Source organism: Sorex araneus, chromosome 2 (genome assembly GCF_027595985.1).
Source record: "Sorex araneus isolate mSorAra2 chromosome 2, mSorAra2.pri, whole genome shotgun sequence".
Taxonomy (NCBI): Eukaryota; Metazoa; Chordata; class Mammalia; order Eulipotyphla; family Soricidae; genus Sorex; species Sorex araneus.
The window spans coordinates 129,728,248-129,744,109 of NC_073303.1; the positions used below are offsets into that span (position 1 = coordinate 129,728,248).

Here is a 15,862-nt window from a genome sequence, read left to right on the forward strand (position 1 = left end):
CTTCCCATCCCAGTCAGTCACAGGGGACAGGCGGGCCCTGGAGCAGCAGTCCCTGGGTAACAGGGAAATTCGCTTTCTGAGGTTTACATTTAGCCCTAACCAGGCACTGCCAAGCAATCAGCTTTCCATGCACCCCAGGACTCACCACGCCGATGCTGGGGTGCCGGACCTCCAAACATTTCCAGGCTCCCTTGCCCAATCCCTGATCCCGCAGAAAAGGGGCTAAGCTGATGGAGGAACTGATACACGCAACAAGAAGCCTCATCCTCTGCCCTATCTGGACCACTGTCCTCATAAACGTGTGTGAGAGCCCCAGACCTGAGCTGTCAGTGAGGCTGGAAATCCCCAAAGTGTGGGTCCCGTGAGTGTGGCCTTACCACGACGCAGTCCCGGTGGCTACTCAGCCCCTCCCCCGCCATACTAGAAATCTAAGGTCTCAAAACGGTCAAGTCAGCGGTTCCTACTCAACAGCTGGGCTCAGCAGAGGGGCAGAAACAGGGGCATGGAACACAGGATGCCCAGGCCAGCCTGCAGGACCCAGAGATTTCTGCCCTGGGCCCCAAACCTCAGTGTTTTCCTGTCCCAAATGGGCCCAGCCAGAACCCTGCATGAACATGAAACCAGCACTTTGTAAGCCACCCCATGTGGCTGCATGCAAGCACATCAACCATGACCACCTTCCTACGTGTCCCCTCAGCGCCACAAGCTGCAAGTGTCTCTCTCCCAGTGGCCTGCGTCTGATCTGGCTCAAAGCCCCTGTGCTGCGGGGCATGGCCAAATTCCAGCACAGGAAACAGACCGGGGCAGGGAAAGTGCAGCAGGTGAGGCCTTGCACACAGCTGACCCTGGAGTGATTTTCCCAGCACCACCCCCCAAGCCTTCCCAGGAGTTACCCTCTCGCCCCAGCACCACCAGGTGTGCCCTTAACATACACCCTCCATGAATAAAACAGAGGCCTGGAGGGAATGGGGGGCAGGCGGGCTCAGGAACTCAAAGTTTACTTTGATAATTCCACCCCAGTGCTGCCCACATACTCAGGGTGTGTTCTCTGCAGCTCTGCTGTTGCGACCCTAGACACAAGTCCTAGCACACAGCAGGTGTGGCAACCGCAACTCACTCAAATATGCTTGACGGCAAGCACCACAACCACTGAAGGGGCATGCTCACCTAGCTCCAGCCACTGAAGGGGGAAGCTCACCTACCCGCCCCCCTCCCCCACAACCGCTGAAGGGGCACGCTCACCTACCCCCAGCCACTGAAGGTGGGTGTGGACTTAATTCCAGTCACTGAAGGTGGGCACATACTGATCCCCAACCACGAAAGGTGGGCACGCACCTAATCACAGCCACTGAAGGTGGGCACGCACCGAACCCCAACCACTGACAGTGGGCACGCACCTTCCCCTAACTAGAACATATGTGAACTCCACAACCACAGAGCACATACAGCAGCCATGGAAGCAAAGGTGCAGAGACAGCACACAGGTTGGGCACCCTCCATGCCCACACTGCCCTGGTACCCTTAGCATCCCTGGCACCCCCCACCCCTAGGCTCTCACAGCACTGAAATGCATCCTGGTTGGCTGAGTCACAGGAAGTGACAGTTTGGAGGGACCCCAAAACCAAGGCCCCTGCCCCCCAATCACCTGAGGGCTCTTCAGCGAGTAACAAGTCCGAAGGACAAAGTGTGCAGCAGACACTGTCCACATGTGTGCCAGAGAAACCAGGAGCAGACGGGCCATCCCCCAGTGTCCAGCTGTGAGTCCCGGCACCGAAGGGTCTCGGTGCTCTGGCAGCAAGCGAGGGGAAACTTCCTTTGGGAGAGGTGCGGAACGGATTCCTGGAACGCAGACAATGTGTGAGCCAGCGTCACCCCACTGCACAGAAACAAGACACAAGACAGGCCCCTTTCGGGGAGAGAAACCAAATGGAGGGGCTGGCTGCAGGGCACCCGCCCGCCCAGGCTGCTGCAGCTGCTGTGTCCCCTCCCCAGTTCACTACAGCCGCTCACTATGTCCAGCCACCTGGGGCCCACCACAGCTACTTGCAAACCCCTCCCTGCCACCGCCCCAGCTGCCTCCACACAGACCAGCCGGCACGACCCTAAAGCCCAAGGGGCAGGGTAGGCTCATGACCACTTTGGGACCTCAGCAGCAGCAGTCACAGGACCTGTGTGTTCAGGGAAAAACATGGTTCATGGGAAAGCCTGACACGACCAAAATCACTCTAAGCATGGCAGTGAGGACCTTTTCTGCCAGCTGGACACGCCTCTAGCAAACTAAATGAGCGTAGTCTGTTTCCAGCCTGCACCACACCTTGTTCTGGAGGAGGCTCCCTCAGCCTGTTTTGAATTAAAATGCACGTCCAGCTACAGTGCTCATGTGTCTGCTTTGTTTCTCCTGGGACTTTGTTTAAAAAACAACTTTAAGGTCGTCCAAGCAAATAAGCGAGACCGAAGGCAGGAGCAGCCGGGAGCACTTCCGGGAAAGGCCGAGGCCAGCAGCCACACGGGGCTGTCTGGGGTGCTCTACTAGGGGACCCATAAAGGGTTTGCCTGGAGCTTTCCACACCCAAGCCCTGCAAGCCTCCTGAGAATCACAGAACCCTGATCCCTGACTAGGCCAGGCAGCAGACCCCCATAGCCGAGAGCCCAGACTGCACCCGCTCAGGGGCCTGAGCCATCACCTTCATGCGCTAATCGGATCAACAGTTCTCACTGCTGATGTGCCAGCAAGTTTCTCGACTAAAGCGGGCCCTGACCATCCCCGTTTCCAAGCCAGGTTCAGGCAGGGACGCAGGAAAATGTTACTGCCCCTTCTCCTGGATACAGGCCTCTGAAACCAAGTGGCCAGTGTGTGTCACAAGGGCCCCTTCACACTCACACCCATGATACACCCATACACTCATACACCACACTCACACCTACCACACACGCACCCTTACACTCACACACCACACACATCCCATACATTCATACATGCGCCCCACTCACATGCCACACTCCCCATACAACACACACAATCACACACCCACACACACTCCACACACACTCCCTATACTCATAGGCCACTCACACCCCCACGCACTCATACATACACTCACACCCCACACTCAATACACAATACTCACAAACCCCATAAACTCAATACACCACTCTCATCCCAAACTCTCCAGACCCCATACACCACACAAAACCCTCCACCCTCCACCCCCCCATATATTCATACACCATACTCACACTCCCCATATATACTCATACACCCCAAACACGCTCCATACCCCATACACTCATATACCACTCCCACATCCCATACACCCCCAGTCATACACCACACTCACACACCCCACAAACTCCCACATCCCATACACTTACACACCACACTCACAAACCCCATGCTCATCCCATACATTACATACCACACCCCTTTCACACCCCTTCCACAAACACCCCTTCCACAAACACCTTACTCACCTGCCATACACACCCCCTACACAGGCTTGTATACACCCCCCACATACATCTCACTCAAATGCACACATACATACACATACCAAACACAAACACCTCCTTCACAAACACATGTACACACCCACACCCCCTATAAACACACCACTCACTATAAAAACACCACCCACACACACACACACTCATGTTCCCGGGACATGATTCCACGGGAGGGCCGCTGTCTAACATGAGTGAGCCCCTGGGATTAATCCCTGGAACCCCCCAAAAGAGGGGGGGTAGGGTTTCCTCAAGTCCAAAAGTCCCAGCCTGAGAGAAGCGCAGGCCGAGCAGGAGTGCACCCCGGCTCTGAAGTGACTTGGAAGAAGACACACTGGGAGAACACGTTCCTAAAAAGGCAGCAAAGGCAGAGCTGGGGTGCAGCTGCCACAGCCCCCGCCTCCCGAGCTCAGTGGCCCATAGGCACGTCCACCCGCGAAGCTGAGCCGAGCCCGACAGCAACTGTCCCCCCAGCGCCCAGCTCTGCCCGCCCACCTGGCAGCTGTGAGGAGCCTGGGGTTGACAGAGGCTCCCCAGGCCAAGTGCTGCCAGCATCCAGCACCAAATGCCACCGGGAGCTCCATTTCCCCAGACCAGAGACCTGGCCTGGCATACCGGGTGCCACAAGCATGCCAGGCCTCACCTGACACCTCAAGTGGCTTCGCAGGGCACATCTGCCCAGAGAGTGCCAGAAGCTTGCACAGAGACCCACAGGCTTCCAGCACCTGGCAGTCACTGATAAACTCATTCACTGACTCGTTCATCTCCCTGGACCCTCGCCCACCATCAGGGGACAGGAGCCAGTCCTGAAGCTCAGGTCAAGGGGGGGCCCCATAAGGAAAGCGGTGACCCCAGTGCACATCTCATGTAGGAACGGGTGAGTAGAACCTGAGTACAGATATGGAGCTGGGGCAGGGCCCTAAGAGGAGAAGGTCTCGGTGTGTGTTTCCTATTGGGAATGAGTGTGGAAACGTGTACATGCAGGCCAGAAACACACATGTGAAGGCCGGAGCCTCCCTCCCTCCTAACACAGGCCACAGGGCGACGCAGGAAGGAGTACTGGGGCTGAAGTGGCAGAGGCTGGCAGACACGACGCCTCTCCAGACCCTGCCAGTCCTGATTCCCGAGGGGACCAGAAGTAGGGGCGACCCAGGCAGGCAGGTCCCCAGGAAAAGCTCATGGCACCTGCCATTTTCAGGGACCTGTGACCATGCAGGCAGTGCTCACAGGGGCGGGCAGGGCTGGCCGCCTGTCCCCAGGCTGGGCACGACACCGAGCACATAGCTGGCATTCCAGACCCACGCCAGTGCGCTTCTGTGACATTCAACATGCAGCCTGGCTGGGTGCTGGGCCTCGAGCACTTTCTTCTGCCCTGTTTGCGGGGCTGCTTTGCCGAGCGTATTTGGGGTCCGAATGTACTGAGCCGTGGCACGCAGACACATGGTCCTCGCAGCCGTGAGGCACTGGCTGAGCGAGTCGATACCTAACACCTTCCCATTTCTCTACCTGACTGAAAATGCCAGTGCATCTGGCTCTCGCAAGGCCCCGGGTTTGACCCCTGGCTGCACCCCATGAACCAAATAACAACACGGTAGCAAAAAAAACCAGAATAAGCCAAAGCTAAATCCCGAAACGGCTGCTCAGGGCGAAGACCTTCAGCCTGAGGGCGTGAGGACAGCATGGGCTCTGGACAGCTCCGCCCCTTGAAGGTCAGGGCGTCACTTGGCACTTCCGCCTGGGTGTGATTCCAGGAGCATCGCTGCTTCCCCAGACATCCACACTGGGACGGGTACAGGCAGGCCACTGGGCCACGCTAAGGAGCACGACCACCAGCAAAGCACAGCCCTGGGTGCACAGACACCAGAGTGGTTCAAGAGGGGACGGAGGCACAGAGGGATGTCCACCCCCGGCCCCACTGCTGTGGGCTCTCAGAAATGTCTCTTCCCCATCTCGAAACGCCAGGGGCTAAGCTCTCCAGACAGAGGGACACAGGTGCTGACCTGCTGACGGGGGCAGAACCCTCTTTTGGGTTTCGGAGGAGGACATGCAGACCGGCCACCAAGGCACCCACTGCCATCCCACAGCAGCCTGAGGCGAGCCCCTAATTCTGGGCTTTTCCGTGGGTAGGCGCAAAGGACCAAACACAAGGCAGGACAGCCCCCAGCCCAGCACCGGTTTTTTGGTCAAGGAGGAGAAAAAGTCTCAAACTGAAGTACAGTAACAAGAGGTCTGTCTGAAGAACTCATACAAGGGGAGCGAGGGGGGTGCTACAGCTAGCCACCTTTTTAGCAGGCCAGCAGAACCCTGGTGCCCAGGCCTTCCAGTACCTTCTCCCAGAGTCAAGCCCAGCCAGCAAACGCGCATAGCCTAGAGGTGGGTCTCAGCTGCACCCACAGCTGCAAACCAGAGACAAGGAGACAGGGCAGGACAGAAGGGATTGGCACCAGCCCCCACGGAGACCCCAAATCCCCGTGCCCACAGAAGAGCAGCCAGGCCACTGCAGTGAGCTGCACACACATGGTGGACCCGAAGCACTCGAGAGGTCCAATGATGCTGTCCACTGACCGAGAGCCACAGTAATCCCAGAAACCCCCACAATGAGCTCCCCCTCAGTTTCAGACCGCAGGAGACGGGGAGGTGGGGTAGAGGGCTCGGGGAGGGAAGTCTGAAGATCCCAAGGAGTGGACACACACAGATGTGACTGTGGTGGGGGCACACTTAGACTCTCTAAAGTAAATATGAACCACGCCTTCCTGCTCGCTGCAGACTGATCTGCCCTGAGCACAGGGGCCGACACAGCACGTGAGCCAGAGACACTGCACAGTGGCTAGGGAGAACAGGTTCCCGGAGCCCGCCAGGAGCCCTGAGCAATAGTGCAGGTCAGGCACTGGCCTTGCACAGGGCCAATCTGGATTCTGTCCCTTCTGTCCCTGGCACCACACAGGGTTCCCTGAGCCCCGCCAGAAATGATCCCTGAGTAGCCAGCCAGGAGTAAATCCTGAGCACTGGTGGGTGTGACCCCCAAACGAAACAAACCACCAAAGTCAAAATAAGAACAAGAGAGGGGGGACAGACGACATTCATCACGGCCCCTCCCTCTGCCCCACCTCCAGCCCTTGCTGGTGCTTGGGGTACAACCCGCTCCCTGGGGCAAGAGAGCCTCTCAAGTCCATCGCCCTCCAGCCTGACTCCCGATGTCCACAGCTCAAGGCTCTGCAGTGAGGACACCCCCCCCCCCGCCCGTCCTGAAGAGGAAACCCAGCACCCCTGGCACTGTCCCTGCCCAAGGCCACAATGCATCTGGTCAGTGCAGGTGCACTGGCCTCCCCAGCCCAGGAGTTCTGAGTGGGTTCTGAAATCCGTCTTCCTCACAGCCTGCAAGGGAGGCTGGAGAGCCGCCTGGGGCCGGGGCAGACTAGAAGGCAGGCAAGCGGGGTGACAGCTGAGGGGACCAGGCAGGTGGAGAGGGAGGACTAGAGGGTGGCTGGCATTTCCGGGCCCAACACCAGGGCCAATGTGCCGCCAGCATCTCCGCTAAGCCACAGGCAGGGGCCACGTCTGAGGGGACTGAGGCCAGAGTGGGCAGCAGCTGGTCAGGGTCCAAGGCCGGGGTCACAGGGACTTCTCATCTCCCCAGTCTGGTGCTGTGGCAGTGACAGACGTGCAGCCAGGGCTGTGACCCAGCACCACAGCCAAGGGTCAAGCTCCATATTCCCTGTCATGGCTTTGCCCCCACAAAACATGAGGGCTGAAGGGGCTCCACCTCCCTCACAGCACAGCTGAGGGGCAGGGGACATGCACACAGTGTCTGGGACTGGAAGCTTCCACTCCCCAGCACCCAGTGGCTTTCCTATATATGCTGGAGGGGCCCCACTGCCTCAGCCCCTGACCATGTGTCACAACCCCCCCCACGTCTGTCCTGCCGGGGAGAAAGCATGAGACCAGATGACTGCAAGGGTACCCGCCCCCTCAGAGGCCCTAACGGGACCCAGTGCAGAGGCCAATCCACAGTAAGCACGGCATCCAAAGAACAAGAGAGGCTGCGCCAAAGGGGTCACCTGGGGCCCAGGCAGTGCTGGCCAGCAGCCAGGGCGACACCCATCCCAGCTGTCAGCCCACCTCTCCCCAACAAAGCTGCCCCCCATCACATCGAGAGGCTCAAGGGCAGTTTGGGGCTCTAATACCTAGGGAACAGTGGAGAAAAAGGAGACCCCAGAGAACGGAGATCTCTGGGATGAGAGCAAGCAGGAACAGAAATCGCAGTGGCACGAAGTGAGGGCGACCCTAGCAGGCCAGGAGGCACCGGAAGGAGAGCGGCCTGAGCCCCCTGGGTCCTCCGTACACCCTCACCACCAGGGAGTGTCCACGCAGCCGCAACACTTGCAGGGCAAGAGCTGCACAGGAGAGGGTCTGCGTCCCAGCCAGCTCACATGGCAAACCCAGGGTCTCCCAATCCCTCCTGACACACACATGCGCCAAGACCTGCGTGCGCGGGTCAGGGGTCAATCCTGAGGGGCTTCACACAGACAAGCACAGAAAGGAGGAGAAAGATGGGGAAGGTTCCAGACGTGCAGCCCAGCACCTCCGGGACGCAAGAGAAAGGTCCCTGTGAACCGGCTCCACCCGGGGCACTATGCACACATGTGGCGTGAAAACAGAAACAGCATTGGGGGCGCAGCCTGACTGACTTTATAAATAAAGGCAAATACCAACATTAAAGAACCAAATGCCATGCCCTAGAGGCTCAGGGCGTCCCCCAAATCACACTGCCAGACTGGCCGACGAGCTCTGACCCCAGGGTCTCCCCCTTCCCTTCCCGGCTGGCAGCAGAGCCCCCAATCGCTACGCTTCCAGCGGCCGGGGAGAAGTCAGTCACCTTCCCCGGGAGGGTCTTTGAAACGGAAGTTCACCTCCTGCCCACGACCTGGGTTCGATCCCCGGGCTCTCCAGGGTCTCCCGAATAACCACGGGTGTGGCCCCAAACAAAGCGAGTCTCCGAAGTCTGGGGCCGCGGAGACTCCCCCAATTCCGACCCAGCGCTAGGATGGGCAGACAGAGAACTCGGCTGGGAGAGGCGGCCGGACAGGCGGGGCCGGGAGGGGCCACACACGAGCGCCCGGTGACCCCCGGCCCGGGCGGGGACGTTGGCCCTGGACCCCGCGCCTGAGCAGAGCCCATCTGCCCACTACCCAGACCTTCCCACGCTTCCAAATAAGGCGCCACGCCACGAAGAAGCGTCTATTCCAGAAATTTCTCGCAGGCGGGAACAGCCTCCGAGCGGCGCGGGGCCCCCCGGGGGCGGGAGGGTGGGGGCGCCGGGCGTCCGGCGGGCGGCGGGCGGGGGGGGGGGGTCTCCGCTCGGGGCCGCCGGGGGACATTGGAGGCCGGGCCCCTCCCCTCGCCCTGGCCCCGGCCCCGGCCCGGAGCGCGGGCGACGGACCCGCGGAGCCGGCGGACAAAGGCGACGGGCGGCGCGAGCCCCGGTGACAGGCCCGCGGCCACGTGTCCGGCGGGCGGCAGGCGGCCGGTTCCCCGCGAGTCCGCCCGCGCCCGGCCCGGCCCGGGGGGCGCCGCCGAGTCCGGCAACTTTCCCGGGGCGGCGCGGCGCGGCGGGGGCGCCTCCGCCCGGCCGCCCGGCCGCCCCGCGCCCGCCCCGCGCCGGCCCTTCCAGACTTTTCCCTCAGGAGGCGGCGGCGCGCGGGCCTCGGGCCTAGCCTGGAACGCCGCACGCGCGGCCCGGCCCCGGGCAGGCCAGGCCGCGCGGGCACCGCCGCCGCCGGGGCCGCGCGGAGCGGGGCGGCCGCGACCCCCGGCCCGCCCCGAGGCCCGGCCCTCCCGCCGCCGCCGAGGCCCTGCCCGCCCGCCCGCCAACCCCCGCCGGAGGAGCGAGCGCGCGGACTCACCGGGGCCGGCTCCCGAGTACATGGTGGCGCCGCCGAGGGGCTCCGGGGCCGAGGGGCGGCAGTGCGCGCGCCAGGGGCCCCGACGCCGCGAGCCGCGAGGGAGCCGCGGGCCGCGCGATCCGCCCCGGCGCGGCCGCCTCGCCAAACAGGTTTACCCGACGCGGCCCGGGCGGCGGGCGGAGGCGGCGGGCGGGGGAGGGGAGGGGCGGGGCGGGGCGGGGCCGGGGCGGGGCCGAGGGCGGGGCGAGCGCTGGGGGGCGGGCGCGGCGGCAGGAGGCGGGGCCGCGCGGGGTGGGCGGGGCCGCGCGGGCGCGGGCGGCAGGCGCGGCTTGGCACCTGGAGCCCCGCCTCCTCTGCGCGGGCCGCACGGGGTGTGGACGGGGCGGGGGCGCTCCCGCGGGCCTCGAGCGCCGCAGCCGGGAAGCAAAGGAAGCGCAGCCCCGCGTTTGGCGGCCGCTGGGCGCGAAAATCGCCCTTCCTGGCCGCCCCCCGGCCCGCGCGACCGCAGCGCCCCCTCCCGGCGCGGCGGGGCTCGGGACCCTCCCGGTCTCTGTGGGCTCGGCGGCTTCTCTCCTCCCGCGACGGGAGGTTCCGGTCACCTGGGTCTCACTGTCGCGCACGCAGGACTCGGGACTCGCGGCCGGGAGCCGCGCGCTCTGCCTTCGGCGAGAAGAATCCTTGTTTGGTTTCTGGGTTCCTGGCTGCAGTGCTCAGGGCTTTCTCCTGCTCTGCACTCGAGGGTCACTCCTGGAGGACTTGGGGAACATCAGGGTGAGCCAGGGAATTGAACCCAGGTGTGCGTCGTGCCAGGCAAGGGCCCCACACGCTGTGCTCTCCCCACCACCACCCCAGTGCTTGCCTGAGCACGCTTCCAGCTCTGAAGGAACTTCTGAAATGGCTGTTTTTCATCAGGGAAGGTACAGCTGGTGGGGCACTTGTCTTGCCCGCAGTGCGCCACCTGGGGTCGATTCCCCAAGCTCCCGCAGTGATCCCTGAGCGCAATGCTAGGCGTAAGCCCTGATCACTGCCAGGTGTGGCCCCCAGACAGAAAGAAACAACCCCCCAAATATCTGAGCAGGTGGTGGTGAGCGGGTGTGTGCCTAGGCGTAGGCACAGCAGCTGACCTCTGAGCGTGCTCTTGGTCTGAAGGCTCGTCACCTTGTCATTCTGGGCAGGCAGGAGTGCAGGGACAAGTGCAGAGCACACTGGGGAAGGGGGCCAGCCCGCAGGCCAGGCGGCTGGCCAGGGCTCCAGGAATTCACTCCCACAAGATGCCCTTTCAGGAAACTCAAACCTCAAAACCAGAATTGTGTGGGGCCGCGCTGTACTAGACCTATACAGTGCCACAGTCCACACAAGGAAACGTCAGTGCTTTGGGCTTCGGGAAAGAACCATCAGACAGCCACTGGGAGATGCTCAGAGGCCGAGTGCAGGCTTTGCGTGACGGCTCCCCGAGTTCCATCCCCTGCCCCACATGGTTCCCTGAGTACTGCCAGGAGTCATAGCACAGCTGGGAGGGCATTTTCCTGGCATCTGGCCAACCTGGGTTCGATCCCCAGCACCCCAGAAGTGATTCCTGAGTGCAGAGCCAGGAATAACCCTGGAGCACCACCAGGTGTGGCACCAAAACAAAACCAGTCAGCATATGAAAATGCTCACCTTCACTGTTAGGGAATGTGAGAGCACTTCACTGCAGGGAGGACACAGCGGGGAGATGCACCTCGGGGAGGATATGGCCTCGCTGCAGGGAGGACCATCCATCACAGACTGATTGAGGGGGAAAGGGCCCTCACCCCCTTGGCGGGAATGTCAGCGGGTTCACCCTCTATGGAAAACAGCGCAGAGAGTCCTCAAAAGTAAGAACATAGGGGCTGGAGCGATAGCACAGCGGGTAAGGCATTTGCCTTGCACTCAGCCAACCCGGGTTCGATTCCCAGCATCCCATATGGTCCCCTGAGCACCGCCAGGGGTGATTCCTGAGTGAAGAGCCAGGAGTAACCCCTGTGCATCGCCGGGTGTGACCCAAAAACCAAAAAAATAAAATAAAAGTAAGAACATAACTTCCATGAGCCCTGGCAACTCCACTTCTTGGCCTCTCCCCTCAAACACAGATCTCTTCAGAGGGCTATCTCTTCATATATTCATTGCAGCGCTTGGTCCGACAGCCGGGATATGAGAACAGCCCAGATGACCAGTGATAGGCAAGTGAACCTAAAAGTTGTGGCAGATCCATGCAGTGGAACCCCGTGCAGGTGTGAGGAAGGGTGGCATCAGGTGGCTGCCACTGGGTGGATGTTACAGGAAGTAAGTCAGAGGGAGGAGACAGGTAGCAGATGCTGTGCCTGAGCTGTGTGATACACAGAACAAAGAGCAACAGCAAACCGGGGCCTTGGATCAGAAGCTTAGCCAAGGGCACGGCCTTGTGTGCCATCAGCACCACCAGACTGGGCACGACCATCGGGGGCCACCACTTTGCTTTGTGCAATTCTGGGAGGCCCCACATGGCCGTGCGTCCTTAGGTCAAGAGCCCATGTTTGTCTGGCACCCCGCCCCCGTGAAGGACAGGCAGAACCCAGAGACCCCGGGGCCACATGGGGGGCTGCCTCCCATGGGGGACCTTGGGCCAGGAGGGGAGAGCCTCACGTATTTCTGGAAAACAGGATGATGCAGCCACGAGTCCCACACTTCCCAGAGGTGCCCCATCCTCAGTCTGGCGTTGGTGGCTCTTTACTTGCTCATCTGTGCCTGGGAACTGAGGAAGCCAGAAGCAGAAGAGCGGGCTGGAACTCCCGCAGCTGCCCAGAAAAAGGCCATTCGGGGACGAGCGTCTGATAGTGGTGGGCGTGGGCTCCCATCGCCCTCCAGCAAGTGGCAATGTGACTTCCCCCTCACACATTAAGTTGACACCTCAAATATTTTTGTTTAAATAGTTACAAGAAATACAATTTCTGGCATGTTGTAAATATTGACACACAAAAATAAAACTGTCATATCATTTGTAAAACTGTAAGCAGATGGAAGATAAATACCATTATCAGTTGGTATCCAGCAGGAGCCACAAAGCCCCACGACCCTCTCAGACCGGAGCCCTGGGTCAGTTTGCTTCCATCAACCGCGCAGGGTGAGGACAAATGTGTGTGTGTCTGGGGGTTTCATGGTGGATCGAAACACAAGTGTGTGACCGAATTATTTTCTTTTTACTTTTATTGAATCACTGTGAGATAGCCCCTTACAAAGCCGTTCATGATTAGGTTTCAGTCATACAGTGCTCCAACACCCATCCCTCCACCAGTGCACATTTCCCAGCACCAGTGTCCCCTGGTTCCCTCCCATCATCCCTCCAGCCCCTGCCTGCCTCCATGGCAGGTGCTCTCTCTTTCTCTCTCTCTCTCTCTCTGTCTCCTTTTGGGCATTGTAGTTTGCAATATTGATACTGAAAGGTTATCAGGAATATCCCTTTATTTACTTTTAACCCTCGGATCCTCTGCAGTGCTCATTCCCAGCTGTTGTCATACTGGTCTCTTCTCTATCTTACCTACCCTCAGCCCCATACAAGTGTGTGATCGATTTGAAGTCCTGATTATTTCATTAGAAATACTGTTTGGATTTGGCGTGGCTCCAGGGGAGCACACACTCTGCATGCAGGAGCTCTGAGTTCCATTCCTGCCACCACATGGTCCCCGAGCACTGAGCTGGGAGTGGCCTCTCTGAACACTGCTGTGTGTGAATCAGGCCTAAACCAAGACAATATGGTCTTATTAGAAATCTCTCTCCCTCTCCCCATCCTCTCTCCCTCGTCTCTCTCCATCTCCCTCTCTCCTCCCTTCCTCACTGTCTCCTCCATCTTCTCTCTCACTTGACCTCTCTCCTCTCCCTTTGTCCACACTTGATAGTGTGTGTGCAGCTACTTCTGCTCAGTGGGGCTAGTGTGTGTGGGCCGCTCTCAGTGCCCTTGGAGGACCATCCACAGAGCAGGAGAGAACTTCTGAAGCCTTTTTGCAGGAACAGCAACTTAAGAGAAACCGGCTCTCTCTTTCCTGAGCTTCTGGGGTGTAGACTGGGCCCCCTTTTCTCCAGGGTTCTGGGGTGTAGATTGGGCCCCCTTCTTCCTGGCTTCTGGGATGGAGTACCAGCCAGGTCCCTTCACTCAGCACCTGTCCCCGCTTCCTGCAGAGGCCAGAGCAGGACGGGAGTAGGTAACAGCCCAGCTCTGAGGCCCCTTCCACCTCAGAGCCTTGATACTCACCAGAGTTCGCCCTCTTTAAGTGAAAAGAGCCGGAACTGGAAATCTCCTGGCGGGAAGGGGGCCAGGCAGGGGATATGGTTCCGGGGTGATGCATATGCCATGAATGTGGAGGTCAGGGTGGAACTTCCCTCCTCTGTCTCTGTGACTGTCAACAATAGTGATTATATCTGTGACTGTGTCTGCGACTATCTCTGTGTCTCTCTTTGTTGTATGACTGTCTCTCCCTCTCTCTCTCTCTCTCTCTCTCACACACACACACACACACACACACACACTTGCTGATTAAGGGTACCAGACTCAGGTGATGTCCACAGGTTCTTTCACAATCAATGGCCCCACTCCTACAGAGCTTCCCCAGATCCAAAAAGGTTTTGGGGGTGCCTTTGTGATCCCAGTATCAGCTGTGTGACCCCGGGCGTAAGCTATGTGACCCCGGGCGTCAGCTGTGTGACCCCAGGTGTTGGCTGTAGTAAGTGATCGGGATGTCAGCTGTAGTGACCCCAGGTGTCAGCTGTGATCCTGGGGTGTCAGCAGTAGTTACCAGTGTCAGCAGTAGTGAGTGACCCTGCGTGTCAGCTGTAGCGACCAGAGTGTCAGCAGCAGTGAGTGACCCCGAGTGTCAGCTGCAGTAAGTGGCTCCAGGTCAGGTGCCAGCTGCGTGTGACCCTGGCTAGGAAGCACCCCAGGCTGATGTCCCTCCTGGGAGTCCCGGCTGTTGCCCAGGCAGGGACGGCCTCTGGTGCTGTGTGTTCACCGAGTTGGGCAGTGGGTGTGGTGAACCCCGCAGACTCGCAGCCACGTTTTATAGTCATGTTCAACACCTTTCACGGCAGAGGTTTCCAAATGGTGTTGCCTGGAATCTTTTTGTTTTGTGATTTCTGAATTGGGAAACTTTTTCATTTTTCAGCCACACCCAGCAATGCTCGGGGACCACCTGGGGTGCCAGAGATCTAACCCAGGTTGGCCACTGCGCGGCATGCGCCCTACCCGCTGTCCTTTCTCCAGCCCCCCATAAACCTGGGTACTTCTCATAGGCTTCACTGGGCCCTGTGGTCCTGCTGCCTCCTTCCAGACTCTCTGAGGAGCATCCCAAGAGAGCATGAATTCAGGATTCCCACAGCTGTCCCGGCTCTGGCCACCAGATGGCAAGGTCACACAGACCTGGGTCCCAGGAACCCACCACCATCTGGGGGTCCCTGTGCTGCCATCTGAGCAAGCAAATGAGCAGGCAGGGTCAGAGCTGAGCAGCTCAATCTGCCACACGTGTGTAACAGGCAAGGGGCCCATTTCTCTGCTTCCCCAGACCATCAACACGAACACCTGGAGAGAGGAGTAAAGGGCTGGGACTTGGACTCTGGGGTTAGAGGTAGGGGTGCAGGGGTCAGGGCATCCAGGGGTTAGAGGAAGGGCTGACTTACTGCAGGAGTCAGGCACTTGTCTTGCATGCAGCCGGCCCTGGTCTCATCCCTGAGCACCACCAGGAATGATGTGAGAACTGCCGTGTGGCGCGCCAGCATCTCCAAATCACGACATTCAAACTCACTAGCCACAGGGGATAATCCCGACTTGGAGCACCTGCCTGGCGTGCACAGGCCAAGCTGGACCCCAGCCAGCAGGCCTGGTGGCCCCAGCAGCTGAGCATCAGGCTCAGCACAGGCAGCTGAACACTGAACACTGCTCCCCAGCATCGGGGAGACACCCACCCACAACATATACATCTAAACTTGGTTTAAAAATTCAATTTATAAGAAATCTGCATACAGTGAAAGTTCCAGATGCAGAGTTCCTTATAGATTCTTGCAAGCATTTTATTCCTTCCTTTTGGGTTTGGGGGCCACACCTGGCAGTGCTCAGGGACCACTCCTAGAGGGGCTCGGGGGATCCTATGGGGTGCTGGGGACTGAACCAGGGCAGTCACACGCAAGGCCAGCACTTTATGAATAATCTCTGTACTATTGCTCTAGCCATCTACGCCATCTACAAGCCTCTAAAGAACTCCCACCCGTCTACACACCTATAGGCTCTCACAGGAAATAAAGATCTTTCCTGTAGGGGCCGACATAACCCTGAGATCAGAACTGGACAGAAACAGCGTGAGAAGATCACAAACCTCCAGATTCTCAGTGCGACTATGGCACAGGCCAGGGACAGGCTTTCCCGGCCGACGGGGCCCTCTGCTCCGTTACAGCACAGGGCCTCTGGGTGACAGGAT

The 15,862-nt window shown here is 59.6% G+C and overlaps 1 protein-coding gene across 1 annotated transcript in view; it reads right to left on the reverse strand.

Moving 5' to 3' along the window:
- The window catches only part of AGO2 (argonaute RISC catalytic component 2), a 44,842-nt gene extending 35,275 nt beyond the window's left edge, over positions 1-9,567 (reverse strand). Inside the window, exon 1 of the mRNA XM_055125823.1 lies at positions 9,405-9,567. Within this exon, the coding sequence (XP_054981798.1) occupies positions 9,405-9,426 (22 nt within the window). The 5' untranslated portion in view covers positions 9,427-9,567. The remainder of the gene's footprint in view (positions 1-9,404) is intronic.
- Positions 9,568-15,862: the final 6,295 nt, after the last annotated feature.